This window comes from Coregonus lavaretus, assembly GCF_964263955.1.
Source record: "Coregonus lavaretus genome assembly, chromosome: 5".
NCBI classification, from domain to species: domain Eukaryota; kingdom Metazoa; phylum Chordata; class Actinopteri; order Salmoniformes; family Salmonidae; genus Coregonus; species Coregonus lavaretus.
The window spans coordinates 36,549,333-36,563,695 of record NC_139992.1 but is presented as its reverse complement, the minus strand read 5'-3'; the positions used below and the strand labels follow the sequence as shown (position 1 = coordinate 36,563,695).

Genomic DNA, 14,363 nt, shown 5'->3' with positions numbered 1-14,363 from the left:
ACTGCAACCCATAGTCTCATGAACCTACTGGGTCACACCATGGGCTAGGTGGACTTGACCTACAGTTCTCCTCACAGGCCCATCCTACTACAGCTCAACCCAGCCCAGTCCCCAGTCAGTGAAGACAGCTGGCTGCAGCAGGAGTCTAAACCCCAGCATTAGACCACATCCATTACTAACCTTAACAGTAAGAGGGTCTGTACTGTTACTTTATGAGCCTGTTTTCCTCTGTGGTAGGCAGTAAAAAAGTCAATCAGAAGCACCTCCAGAAGAGCATAGATAGCATGCCTTTTACTACCTTGATGTTGACATTAAAGAGAACACTACTAGTAGGTCAGGAATATAGCCCCAGTCAGCCCCGTTTCCCTGAGGTAAATACTAGGCTATTAGAACCATACCACTCCACTATCAATGTTATTGCCTAAGGTGGACTCTGTGTGTGTGTGTGTGTGTACACATTGGCACCCTGGTCTCTTGTGCACTCACACACAGTGTGGCCTTATATGGTGTCCAGTGCCTGCTAGGTCTTGCCAGGATACTGAGTGTGGTTTAGGTTTGTTTTTAGTAGCTAAGAGCCTTAGAGAGCAGAGCAGCACTATGCCCATGTAAGAACACACAGCGCTGTCTGGACTTTGGACCTTCAGGCACACACACACTGAGGATGACGTGTGTCTGCTATGACTGCATGATCCAGGGTGATACGGAGAGGAAGCTGCAGTCATGTCCATTTAGAAATATTACTAAAATCAGATCCTTCTGCTTTCTAGGAGTTTAAACTTTGAAGGTCACAGCCTTCAGCAGTATGACTCATCTCTCTGGATCTGGGGAGCACATTCTTTACATAACTATGACCTCCTCTCTCGCTGGGTTGGGCCTGACACACTTCTGTCCTGTGGTGGGATGAGTAGTCTGTGTGTGTCCGTGCTGTGGTGGACCCTTGCCTTGAGGGGGAGACCCAGACCCATTGAGACACAGGGTATGTGTGTGAGATGCATGACGGTCGTATGCATGTCATGGTAGTGTTTCCCCTAGATTATTTTCCCTAGGGCAGGGCTATTCAACTACTGAACAAAAATATAAACGCAACATGCAACAATTTCTACGATTTTACTGAGTTACAGTTCATATAAGGAAATCGGTCAATTGAAATACATTAATTAGGCCCAAATCTATGGATTTCACATGACTGGGCAGGGGCGCAGCCATGGGTAGGCCCACCCACTTGGGAGCTATTAAATTCTCTGGCAACAGCTCTGGTGGACATTCTTGCAGTCAGCATGCCAATTGCACGCTCCCTCAAAATTGAGACATCTGTGGCATTGTGTTGTGTGACAAAACTGCACATTTTAGAGTGGCCTTTTATTGTCCCCAGCACAATGTGCACCTGTTTAATCATCATGCTGTTTAATCAGCTTCTTGATATGCCACACCTGTCAGGTGGATGGATTATCTTGGCAAAGGAGAAATGCTCACTAACAGGGATGTAAACAAATGTGTGCAAAAAAAATCTGAGAAATAAGCTTTTTCCACATGCTTTTTTCCACAAGCCTTTTCCACAAATAACATTTTCCACATGTGATTATTCTTCAGAAGAATTGTATGAAAAAGCAACCACCAATAAAGCACTTTTCTTAAAATTAAATGTTGCCAAAAGTAATTAGAAAAGATGTGGCGGGCGCTCAACAAGCGTGAGTCGAGGTGCAACCTAAACATTTGATCATCATTGAAAAAACACAACACTCGCTCACTATTATTTTGTTTTATTTAAACAAATATTAAAAGGTTCTAAAAGTAATTAGGTCATTTTGAAATCATATGAAAACTAAACATCTCAATAAATAACACAAAGATACAGTATGTCAAATCAGGTAAGGCTGAATTCCAGTCTGAAGGAAGTATGCTTTGAATTAATTTCCCTCAGTCATTAGGCAAGTTTTTTGTCACTCCCTTTTAACGAGTCCTTGTGAGTATCAGAGAGGGAAATAGAAGGCACGTAGGTGTTCCTTAGTCGTAGCTTTCAGAAATGGGGTCATAATATTTTGTAGCTTAAATCGTTCAAACGCAAGAGCCAACTTCATATGAAGAAAAAATAATCTACTTGCCACACAGGCTCTAAAAGCCGCTAGAAACAACACTATAGACAACCACCGTAGTGCTTGTCATTTTGGCACTGAAGTCCGATATTGGCGTAGATGTTTTTATTAATGTTAAGAATTGATCAAAGGGCCAGTATAAATTTGTAAACGGGCCGGATCTGGCCTGCAGACCGCCAGTTGAATATCCCTGATATTCAAATGAAGGTCAGGAAAACACTGTGGCAGGCCCAGGGCTGGAGGCCTGTGTGTGTGTGTATGCTCTTTATGTCTATCTGTATCAGCTGATCTTACCAATCTCTTCAGGCCATAACACATGTAATAACACCACTTAACTCTGTTTGTCTCTGTTTCTGTCTATCAGGATGTGGAGCAGGAAAGGGAGTTACGGACTCATCTCAGCAGAGAGGAGATCAGACAGAAGGTCGAGCTGTACAACTCCTCCTCCAAGGACCACCTCAAAATGACCCTGGTAAGTGACCTCTAACCTCTAACCCCTGACCCCGTCCACTAACCCTTAACCCAACTCCTCCATCAGACACTAGGCTACCTCACAGTTTATCATCCCATGTGACCTAGCTACCCACTTCAACCCCTCATCCCTAAACTAACTTGTATGATGGTCAGGCTCTGATGGTTATCTCTGGCACGAGTGTGTGCGTGGGTCTGCCAGCCTTCAGCTGAACTGTAAAGGCTCATTCAGCGCTCATGTTTTGTGTGTGTTATCTAGCCCCTCCTGATCCACAGCAGAGACGTGACACACACTCACGTTTGCTCACTGCATGCTTCCACCACATCTCTCCGTCTCTGTTTACTAATGATGAGGATGATTGAACAGAAGCTCTTTTGTTGTCCTGACCTCCGCTGTTGTGTAGAAGAGGACCAGCGCTGTCTAACTGACTGCTCAGTGCTCACCAGACTAGCCTGCCTGAGAGATGTGTACCAGATTAATAACTTTAACATACTTATTTCCTTCTGGGGAGGGTTTGAACTAATGTTCTTCTATTCACCTTGATGTCCATATAATCCATGCTATCTGACCTGACAGTCTGTCATCTAAAACATGCAGTCAGGCAGGCATAATGACTGTACTGCTGTCTTCTGTCTTCTTTAGAATGTCTTTGTTTGCTCCCACACCCATTTCCTTCTCTCTCCTCTCTTTGGGTCCCCAGTCTGTCCATCTATCACAACCACAAGTCACTCTTTGTTCTCTTTCTCTATAGAAACATAACTATGTAACGGTGCGGGTGCGTCGTGGCATTCAGCTGATTGAGGAGTTTCAGCTCTCATCACCTTTAATGACCCTCTCTCTCTTCTCTCTCTTACCCTTCTAAACACTCTCTCTCTCACACACACGGTCCTGTCCCCAGGGGGGTGGCATGTGAAGTAATGAGCTTAGAGATGGGTGCACAAATCTGGGCTCCATCTGGTAACTAATATTACCATCCCCACCCCACCCCATTATCATCTGCTCATCTCTCACACAGACATGACCGAGCTTACTGTGTGGTGTGCGAACATGCGTGCTTGTGTACATGTTCTGTGTTGCCCTGCCCTATCCTGACCTGTCTCTCTCTCCCTGTAGAACCCAAGTGGTGTGTATACAGGGTTCATCAAGGTGCAGTTGGAGCTGAGGAGACCCATCACAGTACGAGAGGGCCGAGGAGGTGGGGGAGGAGAGGAGGCTTTCTACATCCCCCGGGGGGCGACTAACACTCTTCACATCAGCTCCAACAACACCGTACGACAGGTGGGTCTCACTCACACACACACACACACACAGTTACGAACAACCTGCGGAAAGTATTCAGACCCCTTTACTTTTTCCACATTTTGTTACGTTAGTCTTATTCTAAAATGGATTAAATATTAGTTTTTCCTCTGCAATCTACACATAAAACCCATTAATGACAAAGCGAAAACAGGTTTTGAGATTTTTGTAAATGTATTGAAACTAAAAAACAGAAATACCTTATTTACATAAGTATTCAGAACCTTTGCTATGAGACTCGAAATTTTGCTCCAGTGCATCCTGTTTCCATTGATCATCCTTGATGTTTCTTCAACTTGATTGGAGTCCACCTGTGGTAACTTCAATTGATTCGACATGATTTGTCTATATAAGGTCCCACAGTTGACAGTGTATGTCAGAGCAAAAACCAAGCCATAGGTCAAAGAAATTGTCTGCAGAGCTCCGAGACAGGATTGTGTCGAGGCACAGATCTGGGGAAGGGTACCAAAAAATGTCTGCAGCATTGAAGCTCCCCAAGAACACAGTGGTCTCCATCATTCTTAAATGGAAGAAGTTTGGAACCACCAAGACTCTTCCAAGAGCTGGCCGCCCGGCCAAACTGAGTAATCGAGGGAGAAGGTCCTTGGTCAGGGAGGTGACCAAGAACCCGGTGGTCACTCTGACAGAGCTCCAGAGTTCCTCTGTGGAGATGGGAGAACCTCCCAGAAGGACAACCGTCTCTGCAGCACTCCAACAATCAGGCCTTTATGGTAGAGTGGCCAGACGGAAGCCACTCCTCGGTAGAAGACACATGACAGCCAACTTGCAGTTTGCCAAAAGGCACCTAAAGACTCAGACCATGAGAAACAAGATTCTCTAGCCTGATGAAACCAAGATTGAACTATTTGGCCTGAATGCCAAGCGTCATGTCTGGAGGAAACCTGGCACCATCCCTAAGGTGGAGCATGGTGGTGGCAGCATCATGCTTTGAGGATGTTTTTCAGTGGCAGGGACTGGGAAACTATTCAGGATCGAGGCAAAGATGAACAGAGCAAAGTACAGAGAGATCCTTGATGAAAACCTGCTCCAGAGCACTCAGGACCTCAGACTGGGGCAAAGGTTCACCTTCCAACAGGGCAACGACCCTAAGCACACAGCCAAGACAACGCAGGAGTGGCTTTGGGACAAGTCTCTGAATGTCCTTGAGTGGCCCAGCCAGAGCCTGGACTTGGACCCAATCTAACATCTCTGGAGAGACCTGAAAATAGCTGTGCAGCAAAGTTCCCCATCCAACCTGACAGAACTTGAGAGGATCTGCAGAAAGGAATTGGAGAAACTCCCCAAATACAGGTGTGCCAAGCTTGTAGCGTCCAACCCAAGAAGACTCGAGGCTGTAATCGCTGCCAAAGGTGCTTCAACAAAGGACTGAGTAAAGGGTCTGAATACTAATGTAAATGTGATATTTCAGTTATTAATATTTAATACATTTGCAAAAATTTCTATTAACCTGTTTTTGCTTTGTCATTATGGGAGTATTGTGTGTAGATTTATGAGGGGAAAAAAACAATTCAATCAATGTTAGAATAAGGCTGTAACGAAATGTGGAAAAAGTCAAGGGGTCTGAATACTTTCCGAATGCACTATACTTATATATAATTTGTTTTTATCAGGTGATCCAGGCCCTGTTGACGAAGTTCACCGTAGCTGACAATCCTGCTAAATATGCCCTGTACAAACGCTGCCGCAGGGAGGAGCAAGGTAAGTCTGTCTCGTGTGTTTGCAGTCTGTCTTTCTAGCTAGAGGAGACACTGTAGTTGGCTTGTCATGCCATAGATGCCAGACTGTGTTAGCTGGCTGGATAGCATACATGCCAGAACTGGGCTGGTGTCTGAACATAGTGTGTATTCATGATAGTTTTCGAGTGTGCGTGGGTATCTGTAGGGTCAGGGTGTGTATTTCTAGATGCCTCGCCCTCATGTTGCTGAATGCCACAGGGCTGTCCCCACACACATTGTCAGGAACCCCGCCAGGGTGGAACACACACACAGCGTGTCCAGCAGCAACTGTTCTCCCACCAACCAGCCATCCTGTGGAGAGAAGGCCCCAACAGGTTTCAGTACAGTTTACAGTAGCAGCCTGTGTCTTGGTCTTCTGTTCCCCCCCCCCCCCCCCCGCCAGTACTGTTACAAAAGTTATTCCTATGTTAGGGCTCTGCTAGATGAGATTGAGAGGGCAGGTGAGGTTCAGCCTGGACCTTAACCCGGCTCCGAGTCAGACCCCAGAAGACGAGCAAAGATGGATCAGTCCCTATACCACAGAGCAGGAGATTAGCCCCTATACTGAAGACTGGGTGGGGGCAGGGTTAGAGGGGTAGGGATAGAGTTGTCGGGAATAGGAGTGCAGGTAGATTATGGCTTATGATTGCGAATAGGTCAGACTTCCAGCCGAGTAGCAGTGCTGTGTGCAGTCTGTCTAATCTCTTCTCACAATGTTGTGTAATCTGACAGCTCTTCATTATGTCAAGGGAAATGCACACACGCTATCACCGACCTCTAGGAGAGTGTGACTCAGACGTTGTAGTGTGTGTTTGCGGTGTTTTCCCCTCTGTAAATGAAGAGGGGAGGACTGAGCCTGTTAATGAGATGGTCTGTCTAGACAGAGTCTATACTGTGGTCCAATTAAAAAACACAGTTTAGTTCCACTAGCTGATAAATACCCTCCTCAAACAGATGCACCCCCTGGGTGGAGTAGGCATAGGACTGGGGGCGTGTGTGCTGGGCTGTGTATGGCACGGACTCAGTTCGTAATTGTTAGGATTTGTAGTGTCATAAATCTGACCGTAGATCTGTGGTTACTGTGTGATATATGAGGAAGGGTAAGTGTATGCATGTCTATGTAACTTGTGACCCATTCCAATGGTGGTGGAAACGTATAGCCCCTGCCTGCAGCAAGAAATACCATGGTGATGTCAGAATCCGGTGTGGCATGGAATGCGGATCTCTCCCAGTCCTGCTGAGATGGACGGCTAAATTACATCTTGTACATAGCTGTGTAGAGCTAGTCTCTTTCACCAGCTGTGTTTAATAGGGGAACCTATAGGCTGTTTAGGCTAGAGGGACAGGGACAGGCTGAGAGCATGTGGTGGTGTGTGCTGGTGTCTCTGGATAAGGAACATGCGGGAGGGTTTAGGGCTGCCTGGTGACTGACTCGCATGAAAGACTTCTCTCTCTGATCTGACAGGGCTGCTGTGGTTATTTACCCCTATGTGTGTGCATTTCTGTGTGCGCCTACCCCATGGCATGGAGCCAACACTTTTATCCAGGGTTGTTTTTCCATGCACACACACCCACCACTTTGGCCTATCCCCAGTTTCCCAAGCTCTAATTAGTGTTTTACAGCACATCTTCCCCCTGACTCAACACTGAACCCTTTTGTAGAATGCCCTGTGATCATGCATTATAACCACAGCATATTATGGTACTAATGTTCTAGCTGGTGTGCGTGTTTCCTCCTGTAGTGTACGTGTGTAAGCTGTCAGAGGGAGAGCATCCGTTGTTCCTGCGTCTGCTAGCAGGTCCCAACACCGACACACTGGGCTTCGTCCTGAGAGAACAGCAGACTGGCCAGGTCATGGTAAGACGCACACTGAACTCCCACACACTAAACACACACATTCACACTCTCTGTATTAACCATACCTCTCTCTCCTCTTCCAGTGGGATGCGTTCTCCATCCCAGAGTTGAGTAACTTCCTGAGGATGCTGGAGAAGGAGGAGACTGAGCGGGTGTGTTCCGTGACGCGTCGCTACGACAACTACAGACTGAAACTGCAGGAGGCCATGAGAGCAGCAGAGGGGCCGGGGTAATGCTACTACTGTCCCTGAAGGAGAGAGGACAGGGGGGCTGGGAGCCAGAAGCCAGTCTGAGGGACACTGAGGGGGAAACTGGTCCAACCTGATTCAGAAACAGGAGAGAGAGAGAGACAGACAGCTGGAATATACTCCAAATTATACCAGTGGACCCCGTGTGCAATACACTGGATGGACACTAGAGGGCAGCTGTGGTTCCACTGCACTCAGCCTGGACCTGCACTAAGCATTGAGGAGCACTCAAGACTCAAGAGACTAGCTCCATGTCTTTACGGAGTAGGCCTACTGCCATATCCACTCTTCTGTTCACTCTCTTTCGATCCTTCTGGTTAATGCAATCTCTGTAGTTAGTTCCATTTTTTAATACTTTTAGAATGGCCTTTTTTTGAACATGTGAATGATTCAAACCCCAAAATATTTGAATCAATTTATTTTGACTTTTTATTTAATTGGCAGATGCAATGGTTTGTACATATTGTGTATTGTCGTTTTAATTTATGTGGGTGAAGCTTTGTTCTGTTTCTTTGCTGAAATGGTTTTTAATGTATTCTATGGAAGCGTGGCAACAATCCAACACCGAGTGGGAATAGGGACCGAGTCGTGTGCTCACTGATTTCTCTCACAGGGGTTAATGCAGAGAAAACACATCGGCAAAATATAGGCTAGACTGGTTTATCATGGAAATGACACAGTATTCAAGGTAACTGAGAGATGGACAAGATGAAATAGAAACTAGAAAAGACAAATGATACAGACCAGAATATGAGTGGTGTATTTAAACTGAAGGTTGTGATGGTCTTGAAAGGAGAAGCAGATTTGGTGCAGTTTGTACAGTCTGAGTCACAAGCTGTTTGGGGTGTAGAGGTCAGGATGAAAGTGTGACAACTTGTGACCAGACTGACAGTTAGTGGAGTTTGAGCTGAACGCCCACCTCTGACCTCTGGACAGAGACCAGTCGTATCAGAGTAGAAGGGGTTAATGCTGTGAGAATGGAAAGATTTTTGGAAGTTGACTAATGGTTTTAGAGGAAGTAGAAAATAAACTTAGAAGACTGTGTAAAAAATAAATAATGAGAAAGGAAATTAAATGGATGTGACAAATTAGGGTTTTTGGAGTTCCATGTTAAAAGAGAGATTGTCTATGCCGAGAAAGTCTAGTTCAGAGTTTAAACCACCTCTGAAGCCAGTACCAGGCCTGTGGCCACAGATAACATGGTTAGGAATAGCAGCGAAAGACAACGGCTATATTGTTCCTGTTCCTCTGGTATTCATTTAACATAGCTACATTTGTCCTAATCTGCTGTAGGGCTGGTAGGATAAATGCTTTAAATCAGCCTTACATTGCACCAGTGTGTGAACTCTGTGAACCCTGAAGTTCTCTGCATGGGACATCAGGAAATGGATGCGCTAACAGACCAAAGAGACTAGTCCGTTATTGTAGAGGTGAAGTCACATGGCCATGTGTTCAGTCTCCTAGACTAGGAGAGAGCAGCTAGAACCTGTCACATTTTGCCTCCCCCTCCTTGTCCGTCTCTCAGTACTGTATTTACATCTCTACCAGGGTTGTATCCATCTTCTGGGGGTTACAGGGGAGGTCATTTGAACAGAGACTATACTTTGGGATAGATGGACAATCAATTGAATGGACAGAGCAACTAGTGAGTGCATTTTAGGCCATCAACCCTCGGCACAGTATCAAAACACACTGACCAAATGCAAGAATATATGTTGAATTGGCATGTTTAAAAGCCTTGTTGTTTATCTGCCAGTACTATATTACGTTTTTCTGATGGTACTGCATTAGTTGCCATGTTTATCTCCATAGAAGAGTAGTGGTGTGGTTATATAGCCCCACTTTATGGATAAATGCTGTAACTGTATCCTCTCGGTCTTCACCTGCATCAAACTGTTGATCGAAAGCCTGTTGGTGATATGATGTGCTGTTGCTTTCTGTTTTCCTGATCGATAACCAAAGATATTATAAAATGTTTAGATTTATTTTAGGTTTTGCCTGGTGCAAGATCCTAGAGGCCTCATAAAAATTAAGGGAACATTTATAGCTAGAGTTTATTATAAGGGGTTACACACCCAGAACTTAATTTACGTTTAAACACTGGGTTAATGGAATTAGATATGGTAAAATAATCTATTACGTTTTATATCCTAAATCCATTATTAAATTTGCAAAGCACAGTGTTACATTGACAGATACCACTGGCCCTGTGTTAGCTAGTTATAGGTCTGCACATCTCAGCATCAGGGCTTTGAATCAGACAAGTTAAAATGTATCTACAGCTTCTATCGGACCAGTTGAATATCTCCTGAAGCTTCTGGGCACTTTACCTTTAATTCAGGGATTTTTCTTTTGCTTTCCTCTCCTTTGTTTCTAAAACTTGACATTTATACAAGCTCCTGTATGATTTGTTAGACTGTGAAAGTTGGTTTATCTTCAATTGTATCATGTGATGGGCAGTGCTATCTGGTTAGCTTTGTTAAGTCTGGGTTGTAGGAATATGACTGCTATAGTAACCCATATAAATATACTATAATGCATGCATTATCTACACTAATGCATATAGGCCTACTATGTGGCTCTTATGGAACCATAGGCCAGTACTGTTGAACTTGGAAATGTATGAACCGTTTATATAGATATACATAAACTAGATAGATGCATAACTGTTATTTGCCAAAGATCGCTGGCCCCCCTGTCTCTTCAGCTATGCTCTTGTAATGTTCTATGCTGCAGTGCTGTATGCAGAGACTGTAAGATCTATACCTGGAATGGTTCTGCTGACAGTGTTCGTGATGGTTCAGTACCAGGATGTGGATGAACACAGCAGCTGTGGGCTCAGCTTTGAGGAGACGGGATGGAACCAACATGGTATAATGAAAAAAACATTGCTATATTCTATTTATATTATTGATGATGCAGGTTTATTTTTGTAAGTAACTGTTTCTTTTTGGATTGTTACCAAATGTGGCCTTTACTTCTCTAAAGGACTGAATTCATCTATTAAAGTTTTAAATTGTACAAAAAATATAGAACATTGGTGAATCCAATGATCTGGCCACTGAATCAAAAATGTAGAACTATAATGATGAGACCTGACTGCACTCCTATAGGCAGTTCCTAAAGGGGCAATCATCAGTTGCTACGTAAAATGAAGTATTCGTCTACGATCTCCACCTCCTCTCCAGTACACATAGCTGTACTGGGGGTAGCTCATTCAGGTGTTGCGGTAAAACAAGGGCTGTGTGGCATAACAGTGGCATCCGCAGCAATAGGTGGGGTGGACAGCGGTCACCCAACTGTATGTCACCTGCTCATAGATCTCAGGTTTCTTCACCGGCATGTCTTTGCCTGTGCACCCGGGGTCTCAATCTTCAGGAGGGTCTTTGGAGTGAGCTTCTTCCCATGGACCTCGGAGGCTGCCCCAGTATCAAGCAGGCTCTTCTTCATCTCGCAGATCTCTGTAGTCAGGTCCTTTGCGTAGGCGGCTGTGACCTCAGAGCTCAAAACGTACAGGTCCTGCGCTCTTCTTCGTCTCCCGAGCCCGAATAGCATCTCGTTGATGTTATCGGGAGGGCTCTCTAGGGGCGGGCCAGGGGCAGCCTAGACCATCTTCTCCCCAATTGGATACATTTAATCACTTTCACATTTATTTACAGAGCTATGGATGTGAGGACCATCCATGATATCAAAAGTATAGTTTTAACCACGTTTTGAGGCTATACAGTGTTTGTTTACATTGACCTTGTTTACAAACATTGGAGTAAAGCAAGCTTATATTTTGGGTTCTTATGGGGTACGACAGGACAGTTAAAGGGCAACTCCACCACTTTTCAACTTAATTTTCATTATTTCCAGCGCAATACTAGTGTTAACATATGTGAAACGGTGCATTTCTACGTTTTGTTGAAAAAATTAAGCTAAATAGTTCTACATTTTAAAAACAGTGATTTTCAAATAGTGAGATTTGCGGTGACAATGGGAGCACGAAAATTCCCTCCCTTGGGCTAGAAACTCGTTGCAGGTTTTGAAAATCAGTTTTTTACTTTTAATCCTACCCAGTGATGTCACAGAAGCAATTTTTTAGGACCTTATCTTTTTAAACACCGATAATAGAAGCACGCCGTTTACACATACAGTATGTAGACACTGGTTTGGTGCTAGAGATGATGAATATGAGGTTGAAAAGTGGCGGAATTGCCCTTTAAACTAAGCTCATGAAGCATTTATATGAAAGAATGGCGCCGGAGGAGATGGCTGCCGTTTTACGGCCCTCTAACCAATCGTGCTATTGTGTGTGTGTTTTCGCGTTATTTGTCATTTATTCTGTATATAATGCCACCGTCTCTTATGACCAAAAAGAGCTTCTGGATATCAGGACAGGGATTATTCACCTCGTATTGGACGAATATTTTTTTCTTCAACGAGTTGGACGCAAAGGATATTCAACAGACACCCGACAAGGCCCAAATCCCCGTCATTCACATGAGAAAGAGACAGAGATATCGTGGACGTAGGTCGGGGTGCCTTGTAAGGATCCGAAGGCGAGCGAGTAATCTGCCTCTTCCATCAATCCTATCAGCCAACGTACAATAATTGGAAAACAAAATGGACGACCTAAGATCAAGGATATCCTACCAACGGGACATTAAAAACTGAAATATCTTATGTTTCACGAGTCATGGCTGAACGAATAGAACGGCAGACTCCGGTAAGACAAGGGGTGGCGGTCTATGTATATTTGTAAAAAACAGCTGGTGCATGACATCTAATACTAAGGAAGTCTCAAGGTTTTGCTCGCCTGAGATCGAGTATCTCACAAATCGCTGTAGACCACACTATTTACCAAGAGAGTTTTCTTCTATATTTTTCGTAGCTGTCTATTTACCACCACAAACCGATGCTGGCACTAAGATTGCACTCAATGAGCTGTATAAGGCCATAAGCAAACAGGAAATCGCTCATCCAGAGGCAGCGCTCCTAGTGGCCGGGGACTTTAATGCAGGGAAACTAAATTCCGTTCTACCTAATTTCTACCAGCATGTTAAATGTGCAACCAGAGGAAAAAAAACTCTACACCACCTTTACTCCACACACAGAGACTCGTAAGAAGCTCGCCCTCCATTTGGCAAATCTGACCATAATTCTATCCTCCTGCTTATAAGCAAAAACTAAAGCAGGAAGCACCAGTGACTCGCTTAATAAGAAAGTGGTCAGATGACGCACATGCTAAGCTGCAGGACTGTTTTCCTAGCACAGACTGGAATATGTTCCGGGATTCTTCCGATGGCATTGAGGAGTACACCACATCAGTCACTGGCTTCATCAATAAGTGCATCGATGATGTCGTCCCCACAGTGACCGTACGTACATACCCCAACCAGAAGCCATGGATTACAGGCAACATCTGCACTGAGCTAAAGGGTAGAGCTGCCGCTTTCAAGGAGCGGGACTCTAACCCGGACGCTTATAAGAAATCCCGCTATGGCCTCCGACGAACCATCTAATAGGCAAAGCTTCAATACAGAACTAAGATACTACATATTGAATCGTACTACACCGGCTCTGACGCTCGTCGGATGTGGCAGGGCTTGCAAACTATTACAGACTACAAAGGGAAGCACAGGCGCGAGCTGCCCAGTGACACGAGCCTACCAGACGAGCTAAATCACTTCTATGCTCGCTTCGAGGCAAGCAACACTGAAGCATGCATGAGAGCATCAGCTGTTCCGGATGACTATGTGATCACGCTCTCCGTAGCCGATGTGAGTAAGCCTTTTAAGCAGGTCAACATTCACAAGGCCGCAACACCATTATCCCAGAAATGTGCATACCGCCCCAACAGATCCACAGATGATGCAATCTTTATTGCACTCCACACTGCCCTTTCCCACCTGGACAATAGGAACACCTACGTGAGAATGCTATTCATTGACTACAGCTCAGCGTTCAACACCAGTGCCCTCAAAGCTCATCACTAGGCTAAGTACCCTGGGACTAAACACCTCTCTCTGCAACTGGATCCTGGACTTCCTGATGGGCCACCCCCAGGTGGTAAGGGTAGGTAACAACATATCTGCCACGCTGATCCTCAACACAGGGGCCCCTCAGGGGTGCGTGCTCAGTTCCCTCATGTACTCCCTGTTCACCCATGACTGCATGGACAGGCACGACTCCAACACCATCATTAAGTTTGCCGACGACACAACAGTGGTAGGCCTGATCACCGACAACGATGAGACAGCCTATAGGGAGGAGGTCAGAGACCTGGCCGTGTGGTGCCAGGATAACAACCTCTCCCTCAACGTGACCAAGACAAAGGAGATGATTGTGGACTACAGGGGAAAAAAGAGGACTGAGCACGCCCCCATTCTCATCGACAGGGCTGTAGTGGAACAGGTTGAGAGCTTCAAGTTCCTTGGTGTCCACATCACCAACAAACTATCATGGTCCAAACACACCAAGACAGTCATGAAGAGGGCATGACAAAGCCTATTCCCCCTCAGGAGACTGAAAAGATTTGGCATGGGTCCTCAGATCCTCAAAAAGTTCTACAGCTGCACTATCGAGAGCATCCTGACAGGTTGCATCACCGCCTGGTATGGCAACTGCTTGGCCTCCGACCGCAAGGCACTACAGAGAGTAGTACATACGCCC

The 14,363-nt window shown here is 45.2% G+C and overlaps 1 protein-coding gene across 2 annotated transcripts in view; it reads left to right on the top strand.

Moving 5' to 3' along the window:
- Positions 1-13,962, top strand: part of LOC311129602 (ras association domain-containing protein 3-like) — a 75,282-nt gene extending 61,320 nt beyond the window's left edge. The window contains exons 3-7 of one of the 2 annotated variants that reach the window (XM_084161945.1): positions 2,458-2,565; positions 3,679-3,843; positions 5,496-5,583; positions 7,343-7,458; positions 7,542-13,962. In XM_084161945.1, the coding sequence (XP_084018071.1) occupies positions 2,458-2,565; positions 3,679-3,843; positions 5,496-5,583; positions 7,343-7,458; positions 7,542-7,691 (627 nt within the window). In that variant the 3' untranslated portion in view covers positions 7,692-13,962. The remainder of the gene's footprint in view (positions 1-2,457; positions 2,566-3,678; positions 3,844-5,495; positions 5,584-7,342; positions 7,459-7,541) is intronic. The other variant, XM_084161946.1, reaches the window with a different exon arrangement.
- Positions 13,963-14,363: the final 401 nt, after the last annotated feature.